Source organism: Barbus barbus (genome assembly GCF_936440315.1).
Source record: "Barbus barbus genome assembly, chromosome: 43".
NCBI lineage: Eukaryota > Metazoa > Chordata > Actinopteri > Cypriniformes > Cyprinidae > Barbus > Barbus barbus.
The window spans coordinates 23024705-23052163 of record NC_136721.1 but is presented as its reverse complement, the minus strand read 5'-3'; the positions used below and the strand labels follow the sequence as shown (position 1 = coordinate 23052163).

The 27459-nt window shown below is 36.3% G+C and overlaps 1 protein-coding gene across 1 annotated transcript; it reads right to left on the bottom strand.

Moving 5' to 3' along the window:
- Nucleotides 1–27124, bottom strand: LOC306862697 (potassium channel subfamily T member 1-like; the record flags this gene model as incomplete). The annotated part of the gene is made up of 31 exons (XM_079405616.1): nt 1–175; nt 1131–1215; nt 1567–1629; nt 2016–2304; nt 3828–3950; nt 4035–4118; nt 4786–4887; nt 4968–5079; nt 5317–5451; nt 6506–6577; nt 6658–6830; nt 6944–7049; nt 9813–10023; nt 11246–11481; nt 11562–11711; nt 13407–13539; nt 13680–13788; nt 14417–14480; nt 14770–14906; nt 15518–15682; nt 16465–16648; nt 17677–17771; nt 17856–17939; nt 18020–18094; nt 18238–18297; nt 19827–19875; nt 19988–20029; nt 21336–21438; nt 22646–22725; nt 26582–26722; nt 26994–27124. 31 exons carry the CDS (start codon nt 27122–27124, stop codon nt 70–72), a joined length of 3699 nt encoding a protein of 1232 aa, XP_079261742.1. The 3' UTR covers nt 1–69.
- Between the last annotated feature and the right edge of the window lie 335 nt (nt 27125–27459).

The following is a 27459-nucleotide window of genomic DNA, read 5'->3' as shown; positions in this document are numbered from 1 at the left end:
TAAAGTGCCGACAGCTCTTTATAGTCCAGTTATATCATGGCTTTTGGCGTATGATGTAGTTCTGACCGGTTAAATCTTGTTGAGTTCTGGTGTGTCAGTCGTGGACCGGCACCGGCGGTTTTGTACAGGTGGTGCTTCAGGTACGTGAGCCAGAGGATCCGGACGGATCAGGAACCTGCAGAACACAAAGAGCACTTTGACTGATTCATGTTTGAGATTTCACTCTGACAATGTGATTCTTGACACCAATGTTTGTGTGTCTGCATGTCTGTGTGCATCAGGTTTTCCTGTCTTATTTTTCCGTTTTCATAATTTAATTTAATTTCCTTTTTGTCATTTTTATTTGTTTCAGGGTGGTCTTTAATTTATTTTTATTTCAGTTGTAGCAGTAATTTTAGTACTTGAACTTATTTCAGTTAGTTGCCAAATCAACATTTCTAATTTTTACATTTTAATATTTATGTTTAAATGCATATGTTACATACATATGTTTATGTTTGTTATTTTATTATTGAGATATTATAGTTTTTATTCTTATTCATTTTTTAGTTTTTCTATTTATAATTTTTAATCGGAAAGTTTTAGTAACTTTGTTTCTGTAATTTTTTGTTTTTTTATATGTCTATATAGTTTTTTTTTTTCATTTTTATTTCAGTTTTAGTTATTGTAGTACAAGTTAAACTAAACTAAAATAATAAATGTTGCCTTGGCAACTAGCTGAAATATTTTTTTTATCGTATATATAAATTTAATATTTTATTTCAGCTAATGTTTATTTTATTTCAAGTAATGATTTTTTTTTTTTGGTTTTAATTTTAATTTACTTCTACTTAATTTGTTTCCATTTAATCTACTGACAGTTAGTTTTAGTTAACTATAATAACTTTAGTTTATGTGCAAATTTTTTTTTATTCTGTATTATTTTAATTACAGAAAATGACTTTAATTTAGTTCTAGCTACCAAAATCAATACTGTTACCATGATAAAGTAGCCCAAAAAAGTAACTGAATATTTCTAAATACTGTTGTCTTTTTAGGATATATATTAGCACCTCCGATTAGATTATGAATAACACCAGTTAAAGAATTAAATGTGTGTATATGTGTATCTGTCAGGATGAGCTACATACACAACATCATTGAGCTGCAGCAGCATGTCAGGGGCGGGGTTTATCAGAACATACGAGATGGAGTTCTGCTGGTCATTCAACTCATCTGCAACAGAGATTGGTGGATACAACTGTCACTCAACAATATGGGCGTGGTTAAAGTTCCACAGGGAAAGATGAAGCAAATTATCTAGATAAACTTTATGCTACAATGTGTTATATGCAATGTAGCATATAATACAATTCTGAAGTTATAAAGGATTAAAATAGTTCATTAAAATCTAAATATGCCACAAAATGAAATCATGGTCAGGCATTTAGCACACATGCTTGAAACTGGCGTGCATCATCTTCTCCCTGTCTTATCTTCTCTATAACTCTCAAAGCATGTGGATAGAATATATATAAACCCACGGAGCAAACTATTCATGGCAACACTATAGTAGAGGGTGTTTACCTTGCAAATACCCCAAATTAACTCGGTTCATTACATCACTGGCTGTTAGATTTGTGACATCATCTATATGAGATGAAAGTTAGAATGAAAAAGAGGAAGAGAGAAATATTTCAAATCAAAATTACTATCTGGAAGTATAATGTCTGATAAAACAAAGGTTCTTCTGACCAAGAATGCAATAACATATTCAGGATTCAACATAATCAGTGTTCACAACCCTTTTTAATGCCATAATCTGATATAAATTTTCAAGTGAAATGTGATATGAGAGAAATGTAGGACAGGAGTTGATTTTATCCGTCAGGAATTTGTGAAAAGAGGAGGGTTATGGTGGTTACAGCCTCCTAACCACATTAAAACAAACATGATTTGGGCACAGAAAACAAATTACTTAAGCATAAACATATTAAACAGATTAATACTATTAATGAGGTAAGGGGTGTGTTTACTATATCCAGCTGTGTGCAGGCCCAAGTGCTGCATGCGGTTCCTGACCAGTTCCGTAAGTTCCTCCCTTTCGGAGCGGCGTAACACACCCAGACGCTGCTGGATGGAGCTGAGGGAGGAGTCGCTCCTCTTCACGCTCCGCCTACTGAGACGCCTCGTCCAGTACATGCTCTTCTTTCTCAGGAGCGGGTGCTCTGATTGGTCACTGCTGGAGGAGCACCGGGTGAGGATCTTTGACTCCTCCCCCTTCTCCCTGTCGTTTAACCCCTCAATGCTTACGGAACCTTGAAACTGGAGGCGACCCTAACCATGGAAACACAAAATACAATGGGAAATATTAATAGCGCTGCCATGGAAACTAAAGAAAAGAATATAAGGTTAGCAGAGACTGAACACACAAGTATTGATCAGCTGCAGGTGTGAATTTGCTCACGAAATCAGTAAGATAAATATCATGTGAGCATTAGCAAATAGGATACATACTCACTACATCAGGCGCGGGGAACGTTGATCCTGGGAGGGCCGGTGTCCCTGCAGAGTTTAGCTCCTACCCTAATCAAACACACCTGAAGAAGCTAATCAAGGTCTTCAGGATGCAGTAAGGTATTTTTTTTCCAGGTGTTTTCAGGGTTGGAGCTAAACTCTGCAGGACAGTGGCCCACCAGGATCAACGTTCCCCACCCCTGCACTACATAGAACCATATATAGAACAAACGATAGATAGATGCACAGACAGACAGACAGACAGACAGACAGACAGACAGACAGACAGACAGACAGACAGATAGATAGATAGATAGATAGATAGATAGATAGATAGATAGATAGACACAGACAGACAGACAGACAGACAGATAGATGCACAGACAGACAGACAGACAGACAGACAGACAGACGCACAGACAGACAGATGCAGACAGACAGACAGACAGACAGACAGACAGACAGACAGACAGACAGACAGACAGACGCACAGACAGACAGATGCAGACAGACAGACAGACAGACAGACAGACAGACAGACAGACAGACGCACAGACAGACAGATGCAGACAGACAGACAGACAGACAGACAGACAGACAGATAGATAGACAGACAGACAGATAGATAGATGCACAGACAGACAGACAGACAGACAGACAGACAGACAGACAGACAGATAGATAGATAGATAGATAGATAGATAGATAGATAGATAGATAGATGCACAGACAGACATATATATATATCGATAGATAGATAGATAGATAGATAGATAGATAGATAGATAGATAGATAGACACAGACAGACAGACAGACAGATAGATAGATGCACAGACAGACATATATATATATATATATCGATAGATAGATAGATAGATAGATAGATAGATAGATAGATAGATAGATAGATAGATAGACACAGACAGACAGACAGACAGATAGATAGATGCACAGACAGACAGATAGATAGACAGACAGACAGACGCACAGACAGACAGACAGACAGACAGATAGATAGATGCACAGACAGACAGATAGATAGACAGACAGACAGATAGATAGATGCACAGACAGACAGACAGACAGACAGACAGACAGATGCACAGACAGACAGACAGACAGATAGATGCACAGACAGACAGACAGACAGACAGACAGACAGATGCACAGACAGACAGACAGACAGACAGACAGATGCACAGACAGACAGACAGACAGACAGACAGATGCACAGACAGACAGACAGACAGACAGACAGACAGACAGACAGACAGACAGACAGACAGACAGACAGACAGACAGATAGATAGATAGATAGATAGATAGATACCTCAGGAGATGCGTGTGATTCTGTGCGGTATATTCCGATGGGAATCTCTGAACTAGACGAGCAGAACTTCTGGAAGAGTCTCCCGTATGTGCGGATCCAGAGATCAGCCTCGCATACGTGCATCTACACACAAGAACATGTTCATAAGCAAACACTGACAGATCACAACACACATCTAAACACATACACGTAGTGTGTTGAACTCACAGCGCACAGGTACCCTGATCCAGGCGTGGTGTCTAATCCCAGCAGCAATCTGGCTATTGGGATCATGTAGTCCTTCACAAAACACTCATGTACAAAACAAACCACAAAATGATCAAAAACCAAAATCAATATTACTAATGAATCTCTCTGCACAGCCAAATATCCAGATACATTAGATAAACAGACTAAAAGATCTTTCAAATGATCAAATAAATGCTGTTCTTTAGAACTTTGTATTCATCAAAGAATCCTAAAACACAGTTTCCACAAAAATGTGAAGCAGCACCACTTTTTTCAACACTTATAATAATCAGAACTATTTCTTGAGCACCAAATCAGCATATTAGAATGATTTCTGAAGAGTCATGGGACACTGAAGACTGGAGTAATGATGCTGAAAATTCAGATTTGCATCACAGGAATAAATTACATTTTACAATATATTCACATAGAAAACTGTTATTTTAAACAGTAATAATATTTCACAATATTACTAATATTTACTGTATTTTTGATCAAATAAATGCAGCCTCAGTGAGCAGAAGAGACATCTTTCAAAAATATTTAAAAACAATGACCACAAACTTCTGATTGGTATTATACTTTGAATGCAATGTAAGTCACCAAATGCATAAAATGTTACTATTTGTAAGTGTAATGCTTAATTCCTAAGGTCTAGAGGACACTGTGACTGAGTTTATATGGGACAATCCAAATTATTTTTATTTAAAAGGCACACACACACATTTACCTGGTACAGGAGTGTGTCCAGCATGCTGATGCTGAAGACTCGACCAGCAGCAAACGGAAGTCGAAACATGAAGGCGAGATTCGAGCCTTTGTCACGTTCCTTCTATCAATCGACACACACATTTTACAATAATCCAACTACAAAACTACAGTATTTAATACTTACATCTCTCCATGTCTCACCTTCTCGAGTTTGGACAGAGCAAGGGAGTAACAGTCCTTCGCTCTGAACTGCATGAATCTCATGTTTGATGGGTGAGTCAGTTCTGTGATTATACTGAGACTTGGAAACAACCTGGAGAGACGCAGACAGAGAAAATGAAAATGAGAATGAATATACTTACATTGATGCACTTGGCAGACGCTTTTATCCAAAGTGACTTACAGTGCATTCAATGTAAATATTTAATTAATTCATGGATTCCCTGGGAATCAGACCCATGACATGATCTTTGGTGATACTGAAATGATAAATTACACAAATGATGTTAATTTCTATTGGCAGATTGCAGGTCTTTGGTTCTAGCCTCACCTGAACATGGTCTGCACGTTGACGATGGTTTTAGCATCTGCCATATAGTCTTCCTCTGCACTCATAGTGCTTTCTTTATCCACCACGACTAGATTATCAGCATACAGAACACCACACTGCAATAGGCTGTCCAAACTGTCAATCACACAAACATCCAATCGGATATATTCACATCTAGAGGGATATATTTGAATTGGCTGTCAAAGATAGGGCTGCACGATTAATCAAAATAAAATAAATTGAACTAAAAATAATAATAATAATAATGATATGGCATAATGCACTTATGGAATCGCAATGTCACGTGTCGGTTTCCATTTAGTTCCGTTTTTGTCCTTATTTGGTATTTCCTGTCCTTGTATAGTTAATTATCATCCAGATCACCTGTGTTTCATTAATTATCTCATTTACTCCTTTGTTTCCGTTTCTTTATAAGCATTCAGTTTCGTCGTAGTCTTCATTGTGTCTTAAAGTTATGTTTATGCTGTTTACTCTGTTGTTGAATACCATTAAAGATCCTGATTATTCTGAATCCCTCGTCTTCCTGCCTTCCTGGATCAGCATCGCGTAACACACAAAGGCTGTGAATTAAATATATGCACTGAAAATAATTATTATATATTTTTTTCCCTTAAATATATATATTTTTTGTTTTACAGAGAAATATTACAATAGTAACATTAATTATTTTTGTATAAATTTAATAATAATAATATATTTTATATAGTGACACTGATAAACAATCACAAAAAGTTGACCAAATTGTGCAGCCCTTTTTTTAAATATAAAACACATTTTAAATCGCAATCACTATTTTATTAGAAAAATCTAAATTTTTTCACCAAATCGTGCTTGATTAAACTGAATAAATATATGCATTATTATTATTATTTTTTTTTCTTCAGTATAGTTTTTTTAAATTTTACAGTGAAATACTACAATAGTAATATTTATTATTTTTGTTTAATATTTTTAGTAATAATAACAATAATTATTACCATATTATAATTAATATTATTAATATTATAAAGTCATATTGATATATAACTACAAACATTTTGGCCAAATCTATTTTCTATACATAAAGTACATTTTTACTCACAATTGCATTTTTTTATTAGAAAATCACAATTTTTTTCTGCAAATCATGCAGCCCTAGTCAAACAGAAGCTTTTTGCTCCAACTGTACTTGTCAATGGTGCCACCCATATAGTACACCATTGGGAAGCAGGATATGGCCTCAAGGAAGTGGTCATCAGGTCTGCAGGAAGTAGAAAAACATTAATAACACTACTGAAACACACATGAGGTGAATGTGTGTGTGTGCGTGCGCGCGCTTACAGGTTGTCTAACAGCAGGACTATAGGGTTGAGCTCTCGTCTGGGTCTGTAATAGGCTCTTAAAGGCACTATGAAGTTGTAAAGGCCGTTTCCAGCCGTCTCAGCAGAAACAATGATCAGCTTGTTTTTGAAGCCATATGCTTTTGCGTCCTCAAAGGAAACATGCTCACAGCTCTAGAGAAGCAAATGTGAGATAAATATGACATGCTGATGTGGTCCAGTGAATTGCATATTATGCAGATACAACATTCGGATGGCATTCGTAGCACATGGAGGCTGGTGGTCACCTGGTCAAGCCGTAAACAGCAGAAATGGGCCTTCTGGGGCAGGAGATGGCAAAGGGTAGGGGAGCTCCCAATGTATGGAGAGTTTGGGGGGTATCCTTTCACAAATCTGAGGAAATTAACATTAAAATACACCCTAAAAGGGTTAGTCTGCATAAAAAATAAAAAAAAATCAACATTTACTTCATTTTGCTTCTTCGGTGGAACACAAAAGGAGAAAATTTGATGAATATGCACATGCTCTGATACAGGATCATACTGCGATTTAAAATGTGATTTTGGAAAGAAAAATAAACTCTAGATTCTCATGTTTGTTGGGCTGCACAATTGGGCCAAACATTTTGTGATTATATATCAATATGAACAATAAATGTAGGCCTATTATTAATATGACTATAGAATAATTAAATAAAATATTTTAAATAAATAATTAAATTAAATAAGCAAATAATTATTACTCTTACACTGTAAAATGTGTACTGTACAATTATTGTACTGTAAAATAAAATAATAATAATAATTATTATTATTATTTTATTGATATTGTTATCAAAAAAATTAAAATAAAAATATAAAAATATATTATAATATATATATTATTACCATATAAAAATGTAACTATATAATAGAAAGATTACTATAAAAAACTATATAATAAAAAAGAAATATAACTATTATTATTATTACTCTCACTGTACTGTAAAATAAAATGTTGAAAATAAATAAATTGTTTATATTGATTTTATTTTTCTTATTTTGTGATTACTATTATTAAAAATGTAAATATTAAACAAAAATATAAATATGACTATTATCATATTTTACTGTAAAAAAACAAAACAAAATCAGTGTTTTCTTTTACAATACAATACAATAATTTCAAAAATAAAACTTATGTCTTAATTAAACATTAAACATTTTCAGTTTTTATTGTCATTTTATTTTATTTATACTCTTAAATGACAGCTGACAGCCATCAGTGGCTGTTAAACTCAACAATGGACAAAAAAGCACCACAAAATGACCCTTTTCCTTTTCAGTTTCAGAAATCATATTCATAAAATACCTTATACACTTACATTGCTTCCCTTTGAATTTGCTCAAATGTTTGAATTTGTATTAGATAGGGATGCACCGATACCGATACTGGTATCGGGTATCGGGTCGATACTGAGCTCATGTACTCGTACTCGTACTCGTTAAAATGCCCCGATACTAAACGCCGATACCAAGCATGTGATCAGTGCCATATTCAGACAAAGAAACACCAACAACAGAAAAACAGACAGCATAATGTAGTTATTAGAGATTAAGGATGTCTAAAAATGTACATGCAATGAATATAATGTTAAACATTCAGTATTAATGCCTGTATAGCTGATGTGAGCAAGCTGACAAGCAAAACACGCTGAGTGGATCCAGCGCGCGGCGGCGCAGATGCGCGAGCTTGTCGAGTGAATATCCCTTTCTCACAGATATCACTGGAAAGTTTGTACTTCGGTCGGAAATGTCAAAAACGAGTAAGTAAAACAATGCACAAGTTACTTAACAGTAGGGAGAGAGAGCGATAGAGAGAGCGATAGAGAGAGCGCGCGCGCGCACTTCTGTGGTGTGATCTTTATTGATGTTCGCTCAGCACGCATCATTTGAATTAAAACTAAATCGTAAATATATGACAACATATAGGAGCATTCATTCACTTTAAACATCATTTATTTTTAACCTTAAGCATTGAACACGAGTGAAACACAAGTGAAACTATCAGCCTGTGTGAAATGCGCTAGGCTGTTTTGTACTTGTCCCTGTCATCTGCTCCGGTACACATAAGTGCGCGCGCTGTGCGTGTTTTCCTTGCTTCATGCGCGTTTCTGCAATTATATGGCTTTGAAATCTAAATCGCAGCATGTTTCAGATGAAAAAAAAAATTCTATATCTGAAAATGATTGATTTATAACGAGTGGTTCCCTGCATAATTACAGCAAAAAGCGTGGTTACAGCACTGAGCCGCTGCAATGGAGCAGCTCTAATGCTATTTAAGATGATGTACCATAGAGCAAATAAATAAATAAAAAATTAACAGTGAAAGTAACAAAAAATTGTAAATTACATTTTAATGGGCATAATTAAGTGTGAAAAATAACCGAAGGATATACAGTCAAACCAAAAATTATTCAGAGACCAGATATAATTTTTTTATTTTATTTTTTTTACTAGTGGGTGCAGGACACTATAGTTAATTTAAGTAACTGAGGATAGCAAAATAAAGTAAACTGTGACAAATTATACCCAAAAATTCTTCATACAGTGGACTACCAGTAAAATTGATGCAAAAGTGAGACCAAAAATTATTCAGACCAAATAATGGAAAAAAAATTAAATTCAGGCTTTCATGAAGCTGGTTGACAGCATGCCCAGGAGACTACAGGCTGCCATTAAGGCTAAGGGTGGCCCGACAAAGTATTGATAGTTGTGTAAATATTGTCATACCAACAGCTGTCTGAATAATTTTGATTGATTGATAGAAAGGTATTATCAAGCTAAATTTGTTCTGACACAGTTTAACTTGGAGTTCTTGTAATATTTTATTAGCATTTTCTAAACTATAGCGAATAAAATGTGAGAAATGTTGAAGGTGTCTGAATAAATTTTGGTTTGACAGTATCTATTTGATAAATTAAGTTAATCAACTAACATTTTACATACTCATTTGTTTTCTTTACCCAATATTTAAAAAATTTACAAATACAATAAAAGTATTGGTATCGGTACTCGGTATCGGCAAGTACCACAAATTTAGGTATCGGTATCGGGCGAGTACTGGAAAAAGTGGTATCGGTGCATCCCTAGTATTAGATACTAAAAATGAACTCACTCAATAGCTGTTACATCTTCATCTGACTGTCCGGCCTCATCCTCTGATTGGTCGCTGAGCAGATCACATGGCAGTAAGGAGGCGGAGTCAGCGAGCTCCAGAACAGGGGCTATGCTTGGGCGGCGGCTTCCATGTTCGTTCTCCGGTGGCGGAGCCAGTTTGACGACGCTCTCAGTGGGACTGGTGTTCTGAAAATCCATGGCAACCGTTCCTGAAAACAAACAATTAACAGTTAGAACAAATGCTGCGTCCCAATTCACCTACTTACACTAGTCCCTAAAAGTATGTAGTCTTTTCGTGAAGAAAAAGTACATGCTTTTGAGTATGTAGCAGAATAGTAGGCAAGCTTTGGGACATACTACTTCGCCATAGCTGCTTCTTTAACGGACGCTTTGTTGCTTAGTTATGTGCATCCTGTAACTGTTTAAACTGCCCTGTCAATCATCTTGTCACATTTCCTTTAATATGATTTCCTACCGTATTGGAGAGAAATGAAGAGGCACATCGCGGGTCTGTGATCATGCCGAGAACTCTGCTCATGTGTTTGCATAATGATGCATTTAAAAGTTCATGACCAAATGTATCATTATAAAAGTTCACAGTGTTGCTGCAGATGAAATATAACGTGGATAACTTTAATATTTTTTAATCAGGTTAGACATTGATTATTTATCACTCAAATTCCTTTCTCTACCTGTCTGTTGATCGCGCATATCCACCACGTTTGCAGTTTTTTAACACTTTTTATGCACGTTTGTAGTTCTAATCGAATCCCCCGTCCACCGCACAATGGGTTGTGGGCAATATTAGCCGTTAGAGATCTGCACTTCAAATTTTAACCGGAAGTAGTAGACCATCCGGGAATCTTTGGCATACTTTTTAAAACATACTATGATTTGGGACATACTAATTCTATTTTTGAATACTATTTAGGACGGATAGTATGCGAATTGGGATGCAGCAAATGCCACAAGAAGGCAAGCCTGCAACCTTTAGCCAAAAAAGTGTAACGGCTAATGCTAACGCTTCCGGTTTGGGAAAGGAGACCAGAGACGTTCTTTTGAATGGATGTCAATGGAGAAGAAGCTTCACTACGCTGAATAATCAGCTTTTTAGAGGAAACGGCTTATCATTTAATGAATCGACAGCCTATCTGCTAATCTTCAGCATGTTTTACACTAAAAATAGTTCAATCTAAATGTATTGTTTAGAGTTCACCATGAAAAATGCTGTTTTATTAGAAAAGTCACTGACTTTTTTTTCACTTTGACTTAAATTCAATGACGTCAAGGCTGTAATGTGATTGGTTATTAAGGCACATGTGATCCAAGTTGATCGTTATGCTTTCTCCAGTAGTAAGTAATACAGACCCTCTCATCTCATAACCAGACCTCTGACAACTTCCTGTCTCTCTTCTATCCATTCTCGCTCACCCATGCTAGCGATGATGCTATGAACAGGTAGGCCAGACGGGCTGTTTAAAATGTCACAGTGGCCCCGCCCCTTTCCCTGATCATCTTCCTGTCTGAAGATGAAGGCGGAGTTTTCCTCCTTCGTGATGTTGATGTAGTAACAGGTGTCGCTGGCAGACATGATGTGGCGCGGTCCAGGGTTCAACAAGATGCTTTTATTGTCTTCTCTCTTCACGCCGATCAGACACACGCCGTACCTTTACACACAAACAGACCAAAATAGCCTCACAGCACTAGTTTACACATTTAATATGCTTCAAAGCGCGTATAAACCTACTTCTTGTGGGCGTGAAAGGCTGCGTAGGTGAAGCTTTTGCTGTTGTACTCTCTGAAGAACATACTGTCACCCAGACGGATATGATACACCTCATTACCCGAACAACGGCCGTACATCCTCTGCCACTGCTCTGGAGACTGCTGGCCCTCTCTGAAAAGGATTTAATATGTTAATGAACAATTTTTCCATTATATTTTCATTTAATAGGTCATAATATCAAACTTCAATTAAGATATACTGATTGCAATACAAGTTTATTGGAACTTTATGGGATTTTTGAGCATGAAAAAGCACTGAAGTAATGGAAATTACTGCATTAACATTTAAAGGGATCCCTGGGTAAGACATGTATAGCTTAATATAACGAAAATTATGTCTCATATTTAAATATGTAGTAGAAAACCCATGAAAATGTATGTTATTTAATAAAATCTGCATCGTTTTTGAACTATGGGGGGCGCCATTATTTTATGTGCAGAGTATATTCTGATTCAAATGGTTGCACTCGGTGAGCTACTGGCCCTTATTTCTAGTCTTTGGCTTTTTACCGCAACACAACTCAGAAAATAAAATACTGATACGATACCACATTGTGTGGCTTTTGGTTGTCATTTTCAGTCAGAGGGCAACAAGAGAAGTCGTGAGAAGCAATGTAAGAATGCTTTCCTAGCGATAATAGGAGGAGAAACGCATGGGAAGATGCCTGTGGACGAATAAAAGTTAATAAAAACCCGCTTCTTTTTTCTCTCCACTTTAGCCCTGATGCCTTTGAGTCTTTTAGTAGACCACAGCTACTGAAAGAGCTTACAAACGGCTGAGATAAGAAACGCTAGATGCCATCTGTTAAGATGTAAACATGCTGATGCTAATCATGACTCGCGGCCGCTAGAGGAGTTCCTCAGCGCTGATTTCCCTCAATATCCGGGCCGTTTAGACCCCTTGTGAATTTTCAGCATCATTACTCCAGTCTTCAGTGTTACATGATCCTCATTTTCTGCGCAAAAAAAACATTTCTTATAAACATCAAGCTTTATATTTTTGTGTTAACCGTAAATTTTTTTCAGGTTTCTCTGATGAATAAAAAATTCAAAAGAAGTTCAAAAGGAATATTTTGTAACATTATAAATGTCTTTACTGTCACTTTTGATCGATTTTATGCATCTTTGCTGAATAAAAGTCTGAATTTCTTAAAAAAAATCTTGACCCCACACTTTTGAATGATAGTGTGTGATAATATTGTTTAAAAAAATGGTATTACTGGACACTTTATATTAGGTGGCCTTAACTACTATGCACTTATATCATAAATAAGTACAATGTACTTATTGTGGTCAAATTGTATTGCAACACACTTTTGCTGCTATTGAGGTGAGATATGGGTAAGGTTAGGGACAGGTTTGGTGGTATGGGTAGGTTTAAGGGTGGGTTAAGGTGTAAGGGATGGGTCAACAGTGTAATTATAAATGTAATTACAGAAATTAATTACAGATGTAACTACATATAGGTATTTTAAAAAATACAAGTCCAATGTAAAAACATGTATGTACACGATAATTGCATTGTATGAAATGATTAATTTAAATGTAAGTACATAGTAGTTAAGGCCACCTAATATAATATGTGACCGTTTTTTAAAAATAAAACTCAATTTTAATAAAAAAACAAAAAAATTAAACAAATAACAATGGCATGTTCGGTAAACGTTGAGGGAAAAAACATGGTAATGACTAAAGGTGTGTTTGGGAAACCTGTCTGAAAACAGTCAATATTTTTCCATGTGTTGGCGCTAGTAGCACAGAAATAACACACTTCACTTTTAAGAGCACTAATAGAGTGGCGACTCACTGTCCTCGAGATGTGTGGACTAGTAAAGTTATCAGCGTAGAGGTGGCCGGACACAGACAGTTCAGAGCCAACATGGCATATTTAAACTCTTCTTCACACACTACGTGATCTGCAGAAAGAAACAGACATGCTACTCAGAGCCTAGATGGCTGACAGTTACTAAAATGAGTCATCCAAGAGCTTCAAATGATATAGAGAATGAAAGCAAGAAGGAAAGAAATACTATAATTATAAGAGTCAAAAAAAGAATGTGAAATATAGGCAAATTAGTACCTGCAAATTTAACATGGAACTTGTTTTCAGGTTTGAGAATCTGGACGTAAAGAGGGCAGTTCGGAGCGAAGTCTTTCACAGCCCAGGCCCTCAGAATGGTCTGGTGATCCTGTGAATAAATCAATACTACTCAATATCTGTTTAATAACTTATAACCATCTGACTCTACTGTAATGTTGTTACATTTTCATTTAGTTATTTTAGATTAATGTTGCGTGTGCCTTATTTCTTTCTTTTCTTATCTACCTTTGGATTGTACATTACTGTTGTGTGCACCTTTTTTCTTTTTTATGTATGTTTTTTCTGTTTTTGTATGTTTTATGTTGTGTATTGTTGTAAATGTGCCTTTGGATTGTAGATTAATGTTGTATGCACATGTTGCATGTTGTATTTTTCTTTCTTTATGTATTTTTTTTTTCCATTTTTTTTTGCATGCATTAATGGATTATTGTAGATTAATGTTGTGGGCATTTTCTTTTTCTTCCATATTTCTTTTTTTCTTTATTTTGTGTGTGTATTGATGGTTTACATTTGCCTTTGGGTTGCTTATTAATAATTGCTAAAAATCAAATTTGGATATCAGATATGTAGGAAAAAAATATAAATTAATCACTGAGAAAAATTAAGAATAATCCTATTCTAGTCTGATATTACAATCTGTATGACTAGAAAATATTGATCAGTATTCATGAACAATAACAAAAAATTAAAGGTAATTGATTAGTCTGGACACTCACCGCCGCCATGCGATCAGCTTCATTCCTGCTGCTGAGAATGAAACATGCTTCTGCATCGTCCATCCTACAGAACAAAAGCAACCAATCACAGGGTGATTAACGAAGCAGACCAATCACAGAAGCTAAAATGTATGCTACTCCACATCTTGCTCTGTATTGCATAAAACAAAAATTAAGATAAATTGTGCGTGGACAGGCTTAAATACAATTATATAAGAGCACAGAAATAACTACTACCGACCAACGATCAGTTTTTAATGAATTTTATCCATTAGTTGTTGCAGCCCTATGAAAAACAAATAAGACCATATGCAAATGAAATGCTGTGATTGGTCAGTGAGGCTGTCACTCACTTGGCTCTCAGTAAATCCTGGTTTTTGAGGGCGGAGCCTTGAAGGTAGATGACCCTCTGTGACCAGAGAGGAATCTGCAAAATCCTCCTCACCTGGGCGTCCACCTCACATGGACACAAGATGACCACGTAATAATCCTAAACATGCACAAACACAACATGTGATCAAACTAGAACAAAATACTGTAAACATCAGACAAGGTGTGACAGAACTGACATTCTGAACCTATTAAAGTGCCCCTATTATGCCATTTTTAAGGTTGCTAATATTGTTTTATGAGTCTCCTAAAACAGGTTTAGATGCATCCAAGGTCAAAAAACAGTCAAAAAATTGCTTTAATTTGACCTAATTTCTAAATGATTCCTAAACGACTAGTGTGAAGCAGTTCAAAGAATCAGTCTCTCTAAACCCCTCACTGCTGTGATTGGTCAGATGGCGCAATCCTTTGTGATTGGTTTACCGCGTACAGCACGAATGACACCCCATGGGCGGACATTATGCAAATGTGTTACTTTGTGACGTACAGCCGTAACTGAATAAGATTCGAATGCCTAACGACTCGTTTAGGCGATTGCGAGCCGACTCTTTTTTTTGATAGACAATAACTTTATATATATTGTGCACTTTCGGCTTCACTTTTGCAGAAAGTTTATGTTCACATACTGCTATATGACACTGCATGAAAGGTAATATTCGAAAAGGCATAATAGGGGCACTTTAAACACACAAAGACAGACAGAATACACACCTGTGTGTGAGGATGAGCATAGAATTCATTGAGAAAATCCATGAGCAGGTCGATTTTGAGAGTACTGACACATAAGACCACATGTCTCTCTGTCTGAGCTCGATGTCTGCTGTAGTTTCCTCCAGATTTCTGCCTTTCCATCCACAGATAGATCAACTCCTCAAACTACAGCCAGAGAATAAAAGACAAAATACTTAAAGATTATCAGCATAGTCAAGTCAGTATTTGAGTAGACAGACAGTAAAATAAATACAGCAAATAAAAAAGTTTTTGAATTAATTCAATTATTGATAAAAAAAAAAATACAATAAGTAATAATAGTGGTTTGCAAATACTACCGAAGCTTTCTGAAAGGAGAAAATACTTTGAAAGATCATTAGCTGTTTATAGTCAAGTCAGGAGTAGACAGAGTCAATAAAAAAAGAAATTACTAATTACTAATTAGTAATAAAAATGCAATTCAATTAAACAAATACAATAAAAAGAAAAATAATCTTGACAATAAAATGGCCTGTTCTGAAAAAGTAAATACAAAAACGTAACTTTTAATAAAATATTCAAATATTATAATAAAACACATTTAAAAATACACAAATAATCTTTAAATTATTTTAAAGTATGGAACTATAATTGAAAATATAAGACAAGTAAAAAACAAATTTGATCATTTGCTGTGCTCATAGTCAAGTCAGTAATGATAGACAGATTTTAAATAAAATAAATAAACGTAAAATGAAGTTAAATTAAATTAAACAAATACAATTTAAAAACAAACAATAAAATTATAATCTTTACTTGAAAAGATCTCCAGCAACCGGTTTGCAAATACTTACTAGAAAAACTAGAAAAGCTTTATTTCTTGTTTCATCAATGAAGGCGAGTGAATTGAAATAGTGTTTAATTACCATTGTTTTGATAAATGTAAAAAAGTGCTTGATTCCTCTGACCTGTAGAGGCAGCACCACCAGGGCCACACAGATCATCACCACCACCAGCAGCTGAGACGGCCAGATCTGCGGCGTCACGTCTCCGAAGCCCACCGTAGAGAAGGTCACGATGCAAAAATACAAAGCATTGAAGAGAGACAGACTCTTCTTACCAGCACGCTCTAAATGCTGGATCCCACATGTGCTGAAAGAGACAGAAGACTTCAGTGTAGCTGATGAGAAACAGACAAGAAGAAAGAACAGCTTTCGATAAAGAGTAGAGGTGGGCGATATACCTGTTGAAGTAATAAAATCGACAAAAATATAGCATACATTGTGGTTGTGCAAGATGCATGTAAGGAATTGGCTGGCCCACCCGCCTTTGATACTGTTGCTAGCTTTGTCAAGCTTTTCTGCTACTGCTTGTACTGCCGATGTCAAATATGGAGAGAAGCTATAAAACTAAATAAATTAAAATAAATCAATAATGTAAATCAATTCTCAAAATAAATGTATTGTGTAAATAAAGCACAACTCATTTGAACATATAAAATAAATAACCAAATAAGAGACAGTAAAAATTTCAGTAAATGCAATTTTTAACAAATAAATATATTCAGTTATCAATAAATATTAAATTAAACAAACGATTTAAAAAAGAACTATAATAATCTTGACAAAAAATTATGTGTGCTGAAAAAGAGAGTAAATATAAAAATGTTTTATTAAATTATTATTAAAAAATTCAATTACATTAAAAAAATACAATAATAACCAAATAAAATGACGTGCTGAAAATGTATATACGAAAACATTATAATAAAAAATAAATCTAAAATGAAATAAATCTTGATCAAAAAGTCTCCAGTAAAATGAAATGGTGAATGGAGAAGTGTGTAACAGGGTTAAAAATGTTACTTTAAATGTTATAACTTTCACCAAAATTACTGTTTTTGTTCATTTATTAATTGTTTGGAGACCTCTTGTGGCGATATTAAGTAATTAGTGGTTTAATTGCACTTTCATCTGTTAAACCACACCCCCGCCCCCAGCTGAGAAGTGAGGGTGGACTGATCGGGAAATGTTTGCGAGCCGGGACTCGAACTCGTGACGCCCGAAGCGCAACGGCATATTGCATACATGCATATTGATCGACCAAAAATTTAAAGAATATCAAAATATGCAATTTTGGATATATTGCCCAGCCCTAAACCAGAGGAAAATGATTCTTACCCAGTGAATACGAGACATAAGAGAGTGCAGATAAGAATGAGGACCTGGTTAAACATGGCCGAGTGTGTTCTCTGAATGGCCCGGTGCAGATCATTCTGCAACACACACATATTGTCTGGTTTCTGTACAGCATTGCATAGACACTGGTGTGGGTTTATTTGGAAATGCTTAACACTCACTATCATGCTCTCTAGAGCACACTTGGCCAGCCAGCAGTTGAGAAACACTGGGATAAACAGGTTTCTGAGGGGAGGCCAGAAGATCTGACATAGAGAGAGAATCAAAGAGGCCAGATTTTATTATCAGATGTAGTTTGACATATTACTCTGAATATGCTTCTTACCGTTATGATGAAAGGGACAGTGTTTAACATTTCCAACAGGAAAGACACCTGAAATATCTGCTCCCATATATTACCCTGAAAAAAATATACATATACACTCAGAAACAATCTGTTTCGAACATCAGGAACCAACAGCTGTGGTTGTGCCAAAGCAAAATGCAGTAACTAGATACTTCAAGTCTCAGATGTGTGAAAAACACATATGCACAGAAACTCACCTTGTAGCTGAGGTACATAAGCAACATGGCCTCCATGAAACTGATGGATGCTACAATAACCTGATGAAAAAAAAACAGTTAAGAGTGAAATTTCAGCTCACAGGACATTACAATTATTATTTTATAGGAAAAACTCAAGCACAATTTATTATACAGAATGCATATCAGAGAATTGTACATAATCATTTGCGTGGATGTACCAAAGCATTTGCAACTTGTTCAAAGAAATCAGAAACTGCTTTTTTGATGTGCACAAGTGACACAATGATGTGAAGATTGCTTTCTTTTTTCTATATTCTATCTACTCGTTTTCTTAAAAAAAAAAAAAAAAAACTTGCTATGTGTACTACGTTAGGCTAACCGAGACTTGTCATAGCATCATAGCACTTGCATGTTGTTGCTCTTGTTGAAGAAAATTCATTTGATGTTGATTTTCATTTTCATAACCAATCCAAGTTAAATGCAGAGCACAAATTCCGAGTATGGGTCACCATACTTGGCCACACCCTTCCCTTCCCTAAGATGTATGGATGACAGGGGGGTCCATAAGGAAATATTGGGTGGGAGATCCAGACCATTGGAGACGGGGGAGATGCATGTTCGTGACCTGAAAGGTTATTTGGGCCCTAAATCTAAAGGGAATAGGTTTTTACTGCATGATATAGTGGAACGTTATTTGTTTTCTCACCAAGTATGGAAAAGTATAGCTGCAAGCTTGTAACCTTGAGTGCCTGGATTGTGAATATAAGGTGGAGGCGCACCCTCCCTTCTTTGTCATACTCTGCAGCGACCTGTGGGTTTCTGTATGACTGTTGACCTTCTTTGCATAGAATAAAACCTTTAAAAGACTAAGACTGAGTTTGTCTCTTATGCTGATGGAAGTCAGTTAAAATTTGCCACAACACTCTTTTGTTGGTTTTGATTGCTTCTATTGTCCTTATTTGTTAGTCGCTTTGGATAAAAGCATCCACTAAATGACTGAATGTAAATGTAATAAATGCATTAACTAAAATTAACTAACAATTAGCAATATATTTTCCCAGCATTTATTAACCTTTGTTAATATTAGATTAAAATGTTCATGTTAGCTCACAATGCATTAACTAATTAACAGGTACAACGTTTGATTTTAACAATGTATTAGAAAATGTTAAACTTAATATTAACTTTGACTATTAAATGCTATTCATATTAACTAATATAGTTAATGACTGTTATTACACGGCTCTCTGGAATACTTGATTCTGATTGGTCAATCACAACATTCCGAGGTCTGTTATTCCCTGATAACATCCATTAAAACTAATAACACAGGCTTATCTGGGTACTACGAGTCATCTTGACCGTTGATGCTGATCAATGTTTCGTGTCTAATTATTTACTTTTGTGGCAAGCAGCTGTGTAATAAGCGGGATAATGTACATCCAGCTGGTTGTTATTGCATAATAAAGCCCTTCAGTCTTATACAATATACTGATGAGCCTGTCGGGTATTATTCTGCGATATCAACCGGCTGGATGTACATTATCCCTTAACAAATGAAACCTTATTGTAAAGCGTTACCATATAAAAGTTTGCTTTGGACTCACCTGAATGGCCCAAACTGGTACTTTTCTGTCTACCCAGAATATCAGTTCCCTGGGAGAAAGAGGCAGATTAGAGTGAACAAATTAGAAGTATGAAATCAACCTCGAATCACATCTGCATAACCGAAAATAAACCGCAGTTTGACGCTGATGGTTTGTCTCACCAGTTGATCTCGTTGGTCTGTGTGGTGCTGTTGCAGTTGACGCTGTAGAGAGAGGAGGTGTGGGTCGCTTACTGTGACACATCAATCTATAGGGGTATTTTACTGCAGCATAAGAAATGATTCACTTTCTTTAAATATTAACAAATATTCTCTATTACCAGAAAAAATAAGTCATGGTAATCATGCTCTATAAGCCATTTAACACTCACAAACATTAAAAGAAGTGTTCACCAAAAAACTAAAATTTGCTTTTAATTTACTCACCTTCAGGCCATAAGGTGACTTTTTTTTCTTCATTAGAACAGCAAAGAAGATTTTAAGTTGAAACTGTGGTCCTTGGTGAGTCATAAAATACAAGTCAATGGCTACTGTCACGTTGGAAGTCAGAAAAGGCATATACAAGCAAGACAAAATTAATACCTGTGGCTACTGACAATTTATTGAGGTCTTATGAAGAGAAACGATCAGCCTGTGCAAGAAACTGAGCATTATTTACAACATTTTTACCTGTAATCCTGTGAGCCTCAGACAAACGGTCCAAATGTCTGGTTCACGAACAAATCATTCTTTTGAACCGATTCTTTTTTTTCGTAAACTGGATAAATCAGTTCACCAAATTGGACTGAACCATCTGAAACAGTTAGTCAATGCTGCTTTTGACACTAGATCGCTCTATTTTAATCACCCATTTAGAGACTGTCTTTGAAGTTTCTGATTCTGCATTGAAGTGGTTTAAGTCCTACCTCTCCAATCGCAAGACGTTTGTTGTGATGGTGGTTGCAGGTCTATGGTCAGTGTGGTGCAATCTGGTGTTCCCCAGGTAATCAGTTTTGGGTCCTTTACTTTTTAGTATTTACATTTTTCCACTAGGCCAGCTTTTAAGAACACTTCACTTTAATGCAGATGACACTCAGATCTATATACATTCAAAACCTGATGTCAATGTGGCTGTCTCTTTTCTATCTCAATGTTTTACTGAGATTAAAATATGTCTGAAAATTGTCTCTGTCTAAACAGAGACAAATTGTTTCACCTTACCAGTTGCACAAGTCCATAACCTTAAGTGTGGATGGTTATGCTTTACAGTTTCAAACTAAACTAAACTTTCTTGCATAGACCTATATTTTCATTTCACAAGACCTCAATATATCGCCAGGAGCCATGGGTATTAATTAAAGTGATGGTAGTTGCAGACTTGCATTTTATGAATCACCACGGGCCACGGTTACTTTTCTTTACTGTTCTACTGAAGAAAAAAAGTCACCTACATTTTAGATGGCTTGAGGGTGAGTAAATTAACAGTAATTTTTTATTTTTGGTTGCACTATTCCTTTAAGACAGTTCTGACCATGTGTGGCGGAGCTGGGCTGGATTTTCCGTCATGACTCGAATTATGTAAAGAACACATGTCAAAAGCTTCAGGCAGAAGTTAAATATTCGGATCCTTAAACCTGGAGGTGAAAGGTCAGTGCATTAACAGGCCATAAAATAGACAAATATAATAGGATAAATGTTACGATGTTCAGAGTTAAATGGTCAGAGGTACAGTGGGGCAAATAAGTATTTGATACACTGCAGATTTCTCAAGTTTTACCACTTACAAAGAATGGAGAGATCTGTCATTTTCATCGTAGGTACACCTAAACTGTGAGCGATAGAATATAAAAAAAATATCCAGAAAATCACATTGTATGATTTTTGAATAATTCATTTCCATTTTATTGCATGAAATAAGTATTTGATACAACAGAAAAATAGAAATTTATGTTTGGTACAGAAACCTTTGTTTACAATTACAGAGGTCAGACGTTCCCTGTAGTTCTTGACCAGGTTTGCACACACTGCAGCAGGGATTTTGGCCCACTCCTCCATACAGGTCTTCTCCAGATCTTTCAGGTTTTGGGGCTGTCGCTGGGCAACACGGAGTTTCAGCTCCCTCCATAGATTTTCTATTGGGTTCAGGTCTCGAGACTGGCTAGGCCACTCCAGGACCTTGAAATGCTTCTTACGGAGCCACTCCTTAGTTGCCCTTGCTGTGTGTTTGGGGTCATTGTCATGCTGGAAGACCCAGCCACGACCCATCTTCAATGCTGTTGCCCAAAATCTCGCGATACATGGCCCCATCCATCCTCCCCTCAATACGGTGCAGTCGTCCTGTCCCCTTTGCAGAAAAGCACCCCCAAAGTATGATGTTTCCACCCCCATGCTTCACGGTTGGGATGGTGTTCTTGGGATTGTACTCATCCTTCTTCCTCCAAACACGGCGAGTGGAGTTTATACCTAAAAGTTCTATTTTGGTCTCATCTGACCACATGAACTTCTCCCATGCCTCCTCTGGATCATCCAGATGGTCTTTGGCAAACTTCAGACGGGCCAAACTTAAAGACAAACTAACAGGTCTGTGAGAGACAGAATTCTTGCTGGTTGGTAGGTGATCAAATACTTATTTCATACAATTAAATGGAAGTTAATTATTTAAAAATCATACAATGTGATTTTCTGGATTTTATTTTTATATTCTGTCTCTCAGTTGAGGTGTGCCTACGATGAAAATTACAGATCTCTCCATTCTTTGTAAGTGGGAAAACTTGAAAAATCGGCAGTGTATCAAATACTTATTTGCCCCACTGTAAATATGTACAGTTCAGGCAGACTTACTGGATCTTTGGTTTTTGATGAAGAAAAGTTTGAGCCTCTCTTTAAACGTGTTCTCATCCACATAAAACTCCACATGGACCCTGCAGGAAAAAAACATATGTCCTATAACCTCCACCAATATCCAGTCAACAAATCACTGACTAAAATCACAACTGAATGATTGTGACATTAGGTCTGTTGTGGATTAAACTTGGTAAAATCAGAATATCACATTAAAACATTTGCTAATAAAGCACCGTTTCCATCCCATGTATTAAAGAGAACAAATTATCAGTAATAAAATAATAAAGAGCTGCTGCACCCGAGGAAGCCTCTTTTTCCCCATATAATAATTACTTGCGCCTCAGAGCATGCAGATGAATGCTGCAATAAACGCTGCTGACGAAACTAATGACAAATGATGTTATCTTGCTTATGCCTGATATTTGGGAATGCATTGATGTGAGAAATATACCAAATCATTTTGATGACACACTTTGGCTCAGGCATTTCAGAATGACTAAAACAACATTTGAGAAGATATGCAATGAAATTGCACCACTCCAGTTATCCAGACACATGATCTACTGAGGCAAAGTCATATTTTGTTGCACATCCAGGAATTTATTCAATAAATGTGTTTCCATTTAAGTTCAAGTATATGTTTTCTTAACAAAGTCAAAATCCATCTAATTAAGTTTTTTAATGTGTATTTTTAGATTTTATGTGCATCATGCCATTTCCATCCAGTGTTCTATTATGTGACAACCCAAAACTTGCATAGAAATATGGTATGGAAACAACTATTGATACATAATTTTAAAGTGTGACTTAACTGACCCAATACTTTTTGGGAACACTGTAATACATTTATTTACAAAGCACAACAAATCATAAGGTAAAAAACTTTTCAACTAACTGTACTTGCAATATATAGGCAGACAAATGGAGAGAAAATAAAAGTGGGAAAAGAAATGTTTGCTTTATCATAAAAGCTTTACATTGGTGAAAGTGGGTCTGCCAGCAGTCCTGCGTTATACAGTCAGTGGGTAGTTGAAATACTTTTAGAAAGTCCTAAGGTGTGACACAATAAACTCCATCTAATACTATTTTAAACAGCATTTTGTTAATTATTTTATAATTATCATCATGCATGCATATATTAGTACTATTTAAAAGTAATTAGTAAAAGCAAAATCAGTTTAAAAATGGTGAAATGCACACAATTTTAACCTAAAATATTGTTGTTAAAAAGCAGACACATTATGCATCAAATACTCATGTAGATATTGATGTAAGTGATTACAATGCATAAATCATGTTATATAATGTCAATAGAAATGCCGTCATCCCTATATGTGCCGTTATGTGTGAGTTTTCCTGTTCATGCGGGTGCAAAACCGTCATATTTTGACGCATAAAGACTTTTTTTAAAATTCTTTCCAGCACCATGTTTTACTCTGTTTACATAGTTCAGCCCTAAGAGCAATTCTCTACATTACAATCCCAGACATCTTCACTGGAGATGCGATGTGTCTGCTAGTTCCCATGGAGACCACAGGAGCGGTGGTTTTATTTGCCGTCATAAAGTGAGATGAAGCCATCAACATTACAACCCGTGTCCAAAATATTCCATATGTTTCTGCTAGAAAATTCATGGATGACTGTATTTAGCATGGTTTTCATATAAACATTATGAAACTGGTAATAATCTTATAAAGAATACTAAAAAAACTTTGACAACAACTGAAAAGTGCAGCACTCATCAGCACCTGAAATCCACTACAGTTTTCCAGCTTGAGGAAAACAGCAAATAAGCCAGACTCAGTGAACATTTTAAGCTATTCAATCATGCACAAGACTGCAATGACTCTTAGAGACGTCGTATCCTACCTCTGCCCAGCATCGCTACCAAAAGAGTCCAGCCTCCAGTTGACCAGAGCCGGGTTAACCCAGGATGGCACTGCATTCTTCTGTTCCATAACAGAGAAAACCCAGAGGCTTTCTAGATGAGGATGTACGGAGATCTGAGCTGAGAGTATTGTTATGGAAGTACATAATCTACAGCGGCATGGTTCAAAATAACCCGCCCACACGCTCTTGATTGCAGGCGCGCAAGCGTGCGCTTCCCTGCCAGAGTTCTGCTCGGTCTCTCCCTGTCGTGTATGTCTCTGCATTAGAATTTCAATGCACTTTAATTGTTTATTATATTTCACTAGCATCTCTTTGTCGAAAATAGACATAAGCTTGACGTTTTTGATGTGCACAACAGCTGTGGCAAACCTACCGTTATATGCATTCTGTTAATGCATAAACATTATTAAACATACATGATATTTGTATAGTGAATGACTGTCATCATAACAACATGCCTCAAGCGTCTTTGTCTTTGTGATGGTGGAAAGTACAAATAATGTGCTTACAAAGAGAACTCTGAATGAAAGAGTAACTCAAACTCACCAAAACATAATTGAAAATATTTCAGTCAAATGAGCAATTATTTGGCTTATTCCCGCTTTCCACCTTTCCGCAGTGCCCACCCTCTCTCTCCCTCCTGTTCTCAGGAAATTTCAGATAATAACCTGCTCAAGAGGCTATTTCTGTCGATCTGGAGAGATGTGGCCGTGTGCCCACCCACACACACGCACAATGAGACTTTTTCTTAACATTCAAGGCTTGCCAGAATCAAATAGCCAAGGACATATTTTGTTCTATCTCTTGTTCAGCGGTTTAAAGAACAAATGCAAACATGACTAGATTTTTATATTTTCTCTGGTGCAAACTCAACACCAAGATCCTTGAACTTTCTGGTTGGTTGCCAAGACATCACTATGTGGTTGCTAAGTGTTTTTAGCATGTTGCAGTGCAATTGCTTACTTTACATACAATACAAACACTCTAGGTGCGTCCGAAATCGCACACTGTCCGATCAGATGCTGCATTTGAATTTACTTCACGACCATAAAAAAAGTATGCATGTTGCATGTTGATATGGTCATGTGACTTACAGCATTAGTTGCTTCACTTCACTGCCATTCACAAATCCTCTCCCGTGGTCTTATGGGATAATAAGTGTCCATCAAATGCACACTTCATAATCTCACCGGAAGTAGTAGGTCTTCCAGGTACTTTTTGCATACCTTTTTCAAATCCTATAAATTCTGATATACTACTCATGTTTTTCGCATACTATACGGGAAGTATTCGATTTTGGAAGCAGTGTCTGTCCAGGTGAAATGCACATCTTCCTGCAAATTCTACTAGTAAGTACTAACCAGTTGACTAACCTACTATTCTTATATTAGTTCGCCCATTGTATTGTCTGCCAGGTTAAAGCTATAACATTATTTAATTGTATCTGCTGGTCTTTTGGATGTAATTTTGACTGCTGGCCTTCAGTAAGACAGGTATGATGTTGCAAGTGAAGTAATGGTAAAACTAGGTAATAAACAGTGCTGGGTAGATTACTAACAAATTGTAGTCCATTACTAATTACAAATTATATGACAGAATTAGTAGTTTGTAAAGAAATCTATTGGATTTACACATATTGGGTAATGTATTCTGATACTTTTTGATTACTTTTAGATTTCTTTTGACCTAACTTGTAAGAAAATCTACTCCATTTGTTATCAACATTATGACATGTTTTAAACATTACATTAAAGCAGGGTTTCCCAAACTGGTTTGTGAATGAACTAGCGGCTGGTGTGTTCAGTTTCATGAACCTGGAAGACTTTCTATATTTATATAAGCGGTAGAGTTTTTCTTAGAAAGGAAAATGTTAGGTATGGGTGGGTCAATAAATCATGAATAAATGACTGCCATTGTGTGAATACTATGTATCATGTAGTGTAGTGTATAAAAAGTAACTGTAATTTTAAAATGTAGTATACTTAATCCAGAGATTAATCAATTACTGCCCAGCACTGGTTATAAACATCACTATGCATGTACCTGTCATCATGAAATGTCTGGTCTCCTAGCAACAGGTCTCGGAACCGGAAGTAGGTTTGAAGGGATGGAACCACAGATGCTCCAGCGGTCATCTCGAGGTCCTGCACATTTAAGACCACCCCTCTGCCCCCACATCTTGGACTAACAGTGAGAAAAAGGACACAGAGAGATAGTGGTAAAGAGACTATTTGACATTTAAAAAAGCAAGCTAGTCCAAAGTGTCTTTTGAAGACAAGCCTGTGACGTTTTGAGGGTAATAACTGTATTACGAAAACAAAATTTACAACAGAACGCCTTCTCACAGGGAATTTGGTAGTTTAAAAGTAGTTTAAAAAATGAAAGATTATGACAAAGATTATGCAATGATGATAAATTATCTAATTTCAAACTTGATTCTGTGCGCGCAAGTTACCTCAGGCGCGCGGTGCGCGTGCTCCCATCATCGTATTCAAATGTGTGGTTGGTGTAGCACGCGCCGCTCTTCTTTTCATCCGGCGACGTCACTGCCACTTTATCTTCCTCGTGAGCCAGAGCGTCAGGCATCCCGCGCTTTATGATTTGAAAATAAATCCGTTATCCAGTCAACGGTCAAACTGTCCAAATCAAGTAGACGGATACAAACTTTCTGAGGTAAAAGTACGTTACCCAAAACCTAATGTGAAAAATCATCGGATCGGATTTGACATTCAATCAAGCTTCACTTGAACTTTATGATTTTTAAATTAAAACCAGTGGTGCGTTCCGGAGTCTCTCAACTTCTACATCAAATAACATTAAGAGGTAAGATGTCGTGGCATTTTAAAGTGTCAGACGCAGCGCCGTGTGCTGGACAGCCTTGAACAGCATCTTATTCATCAGGAATATAAACTATTACTCTG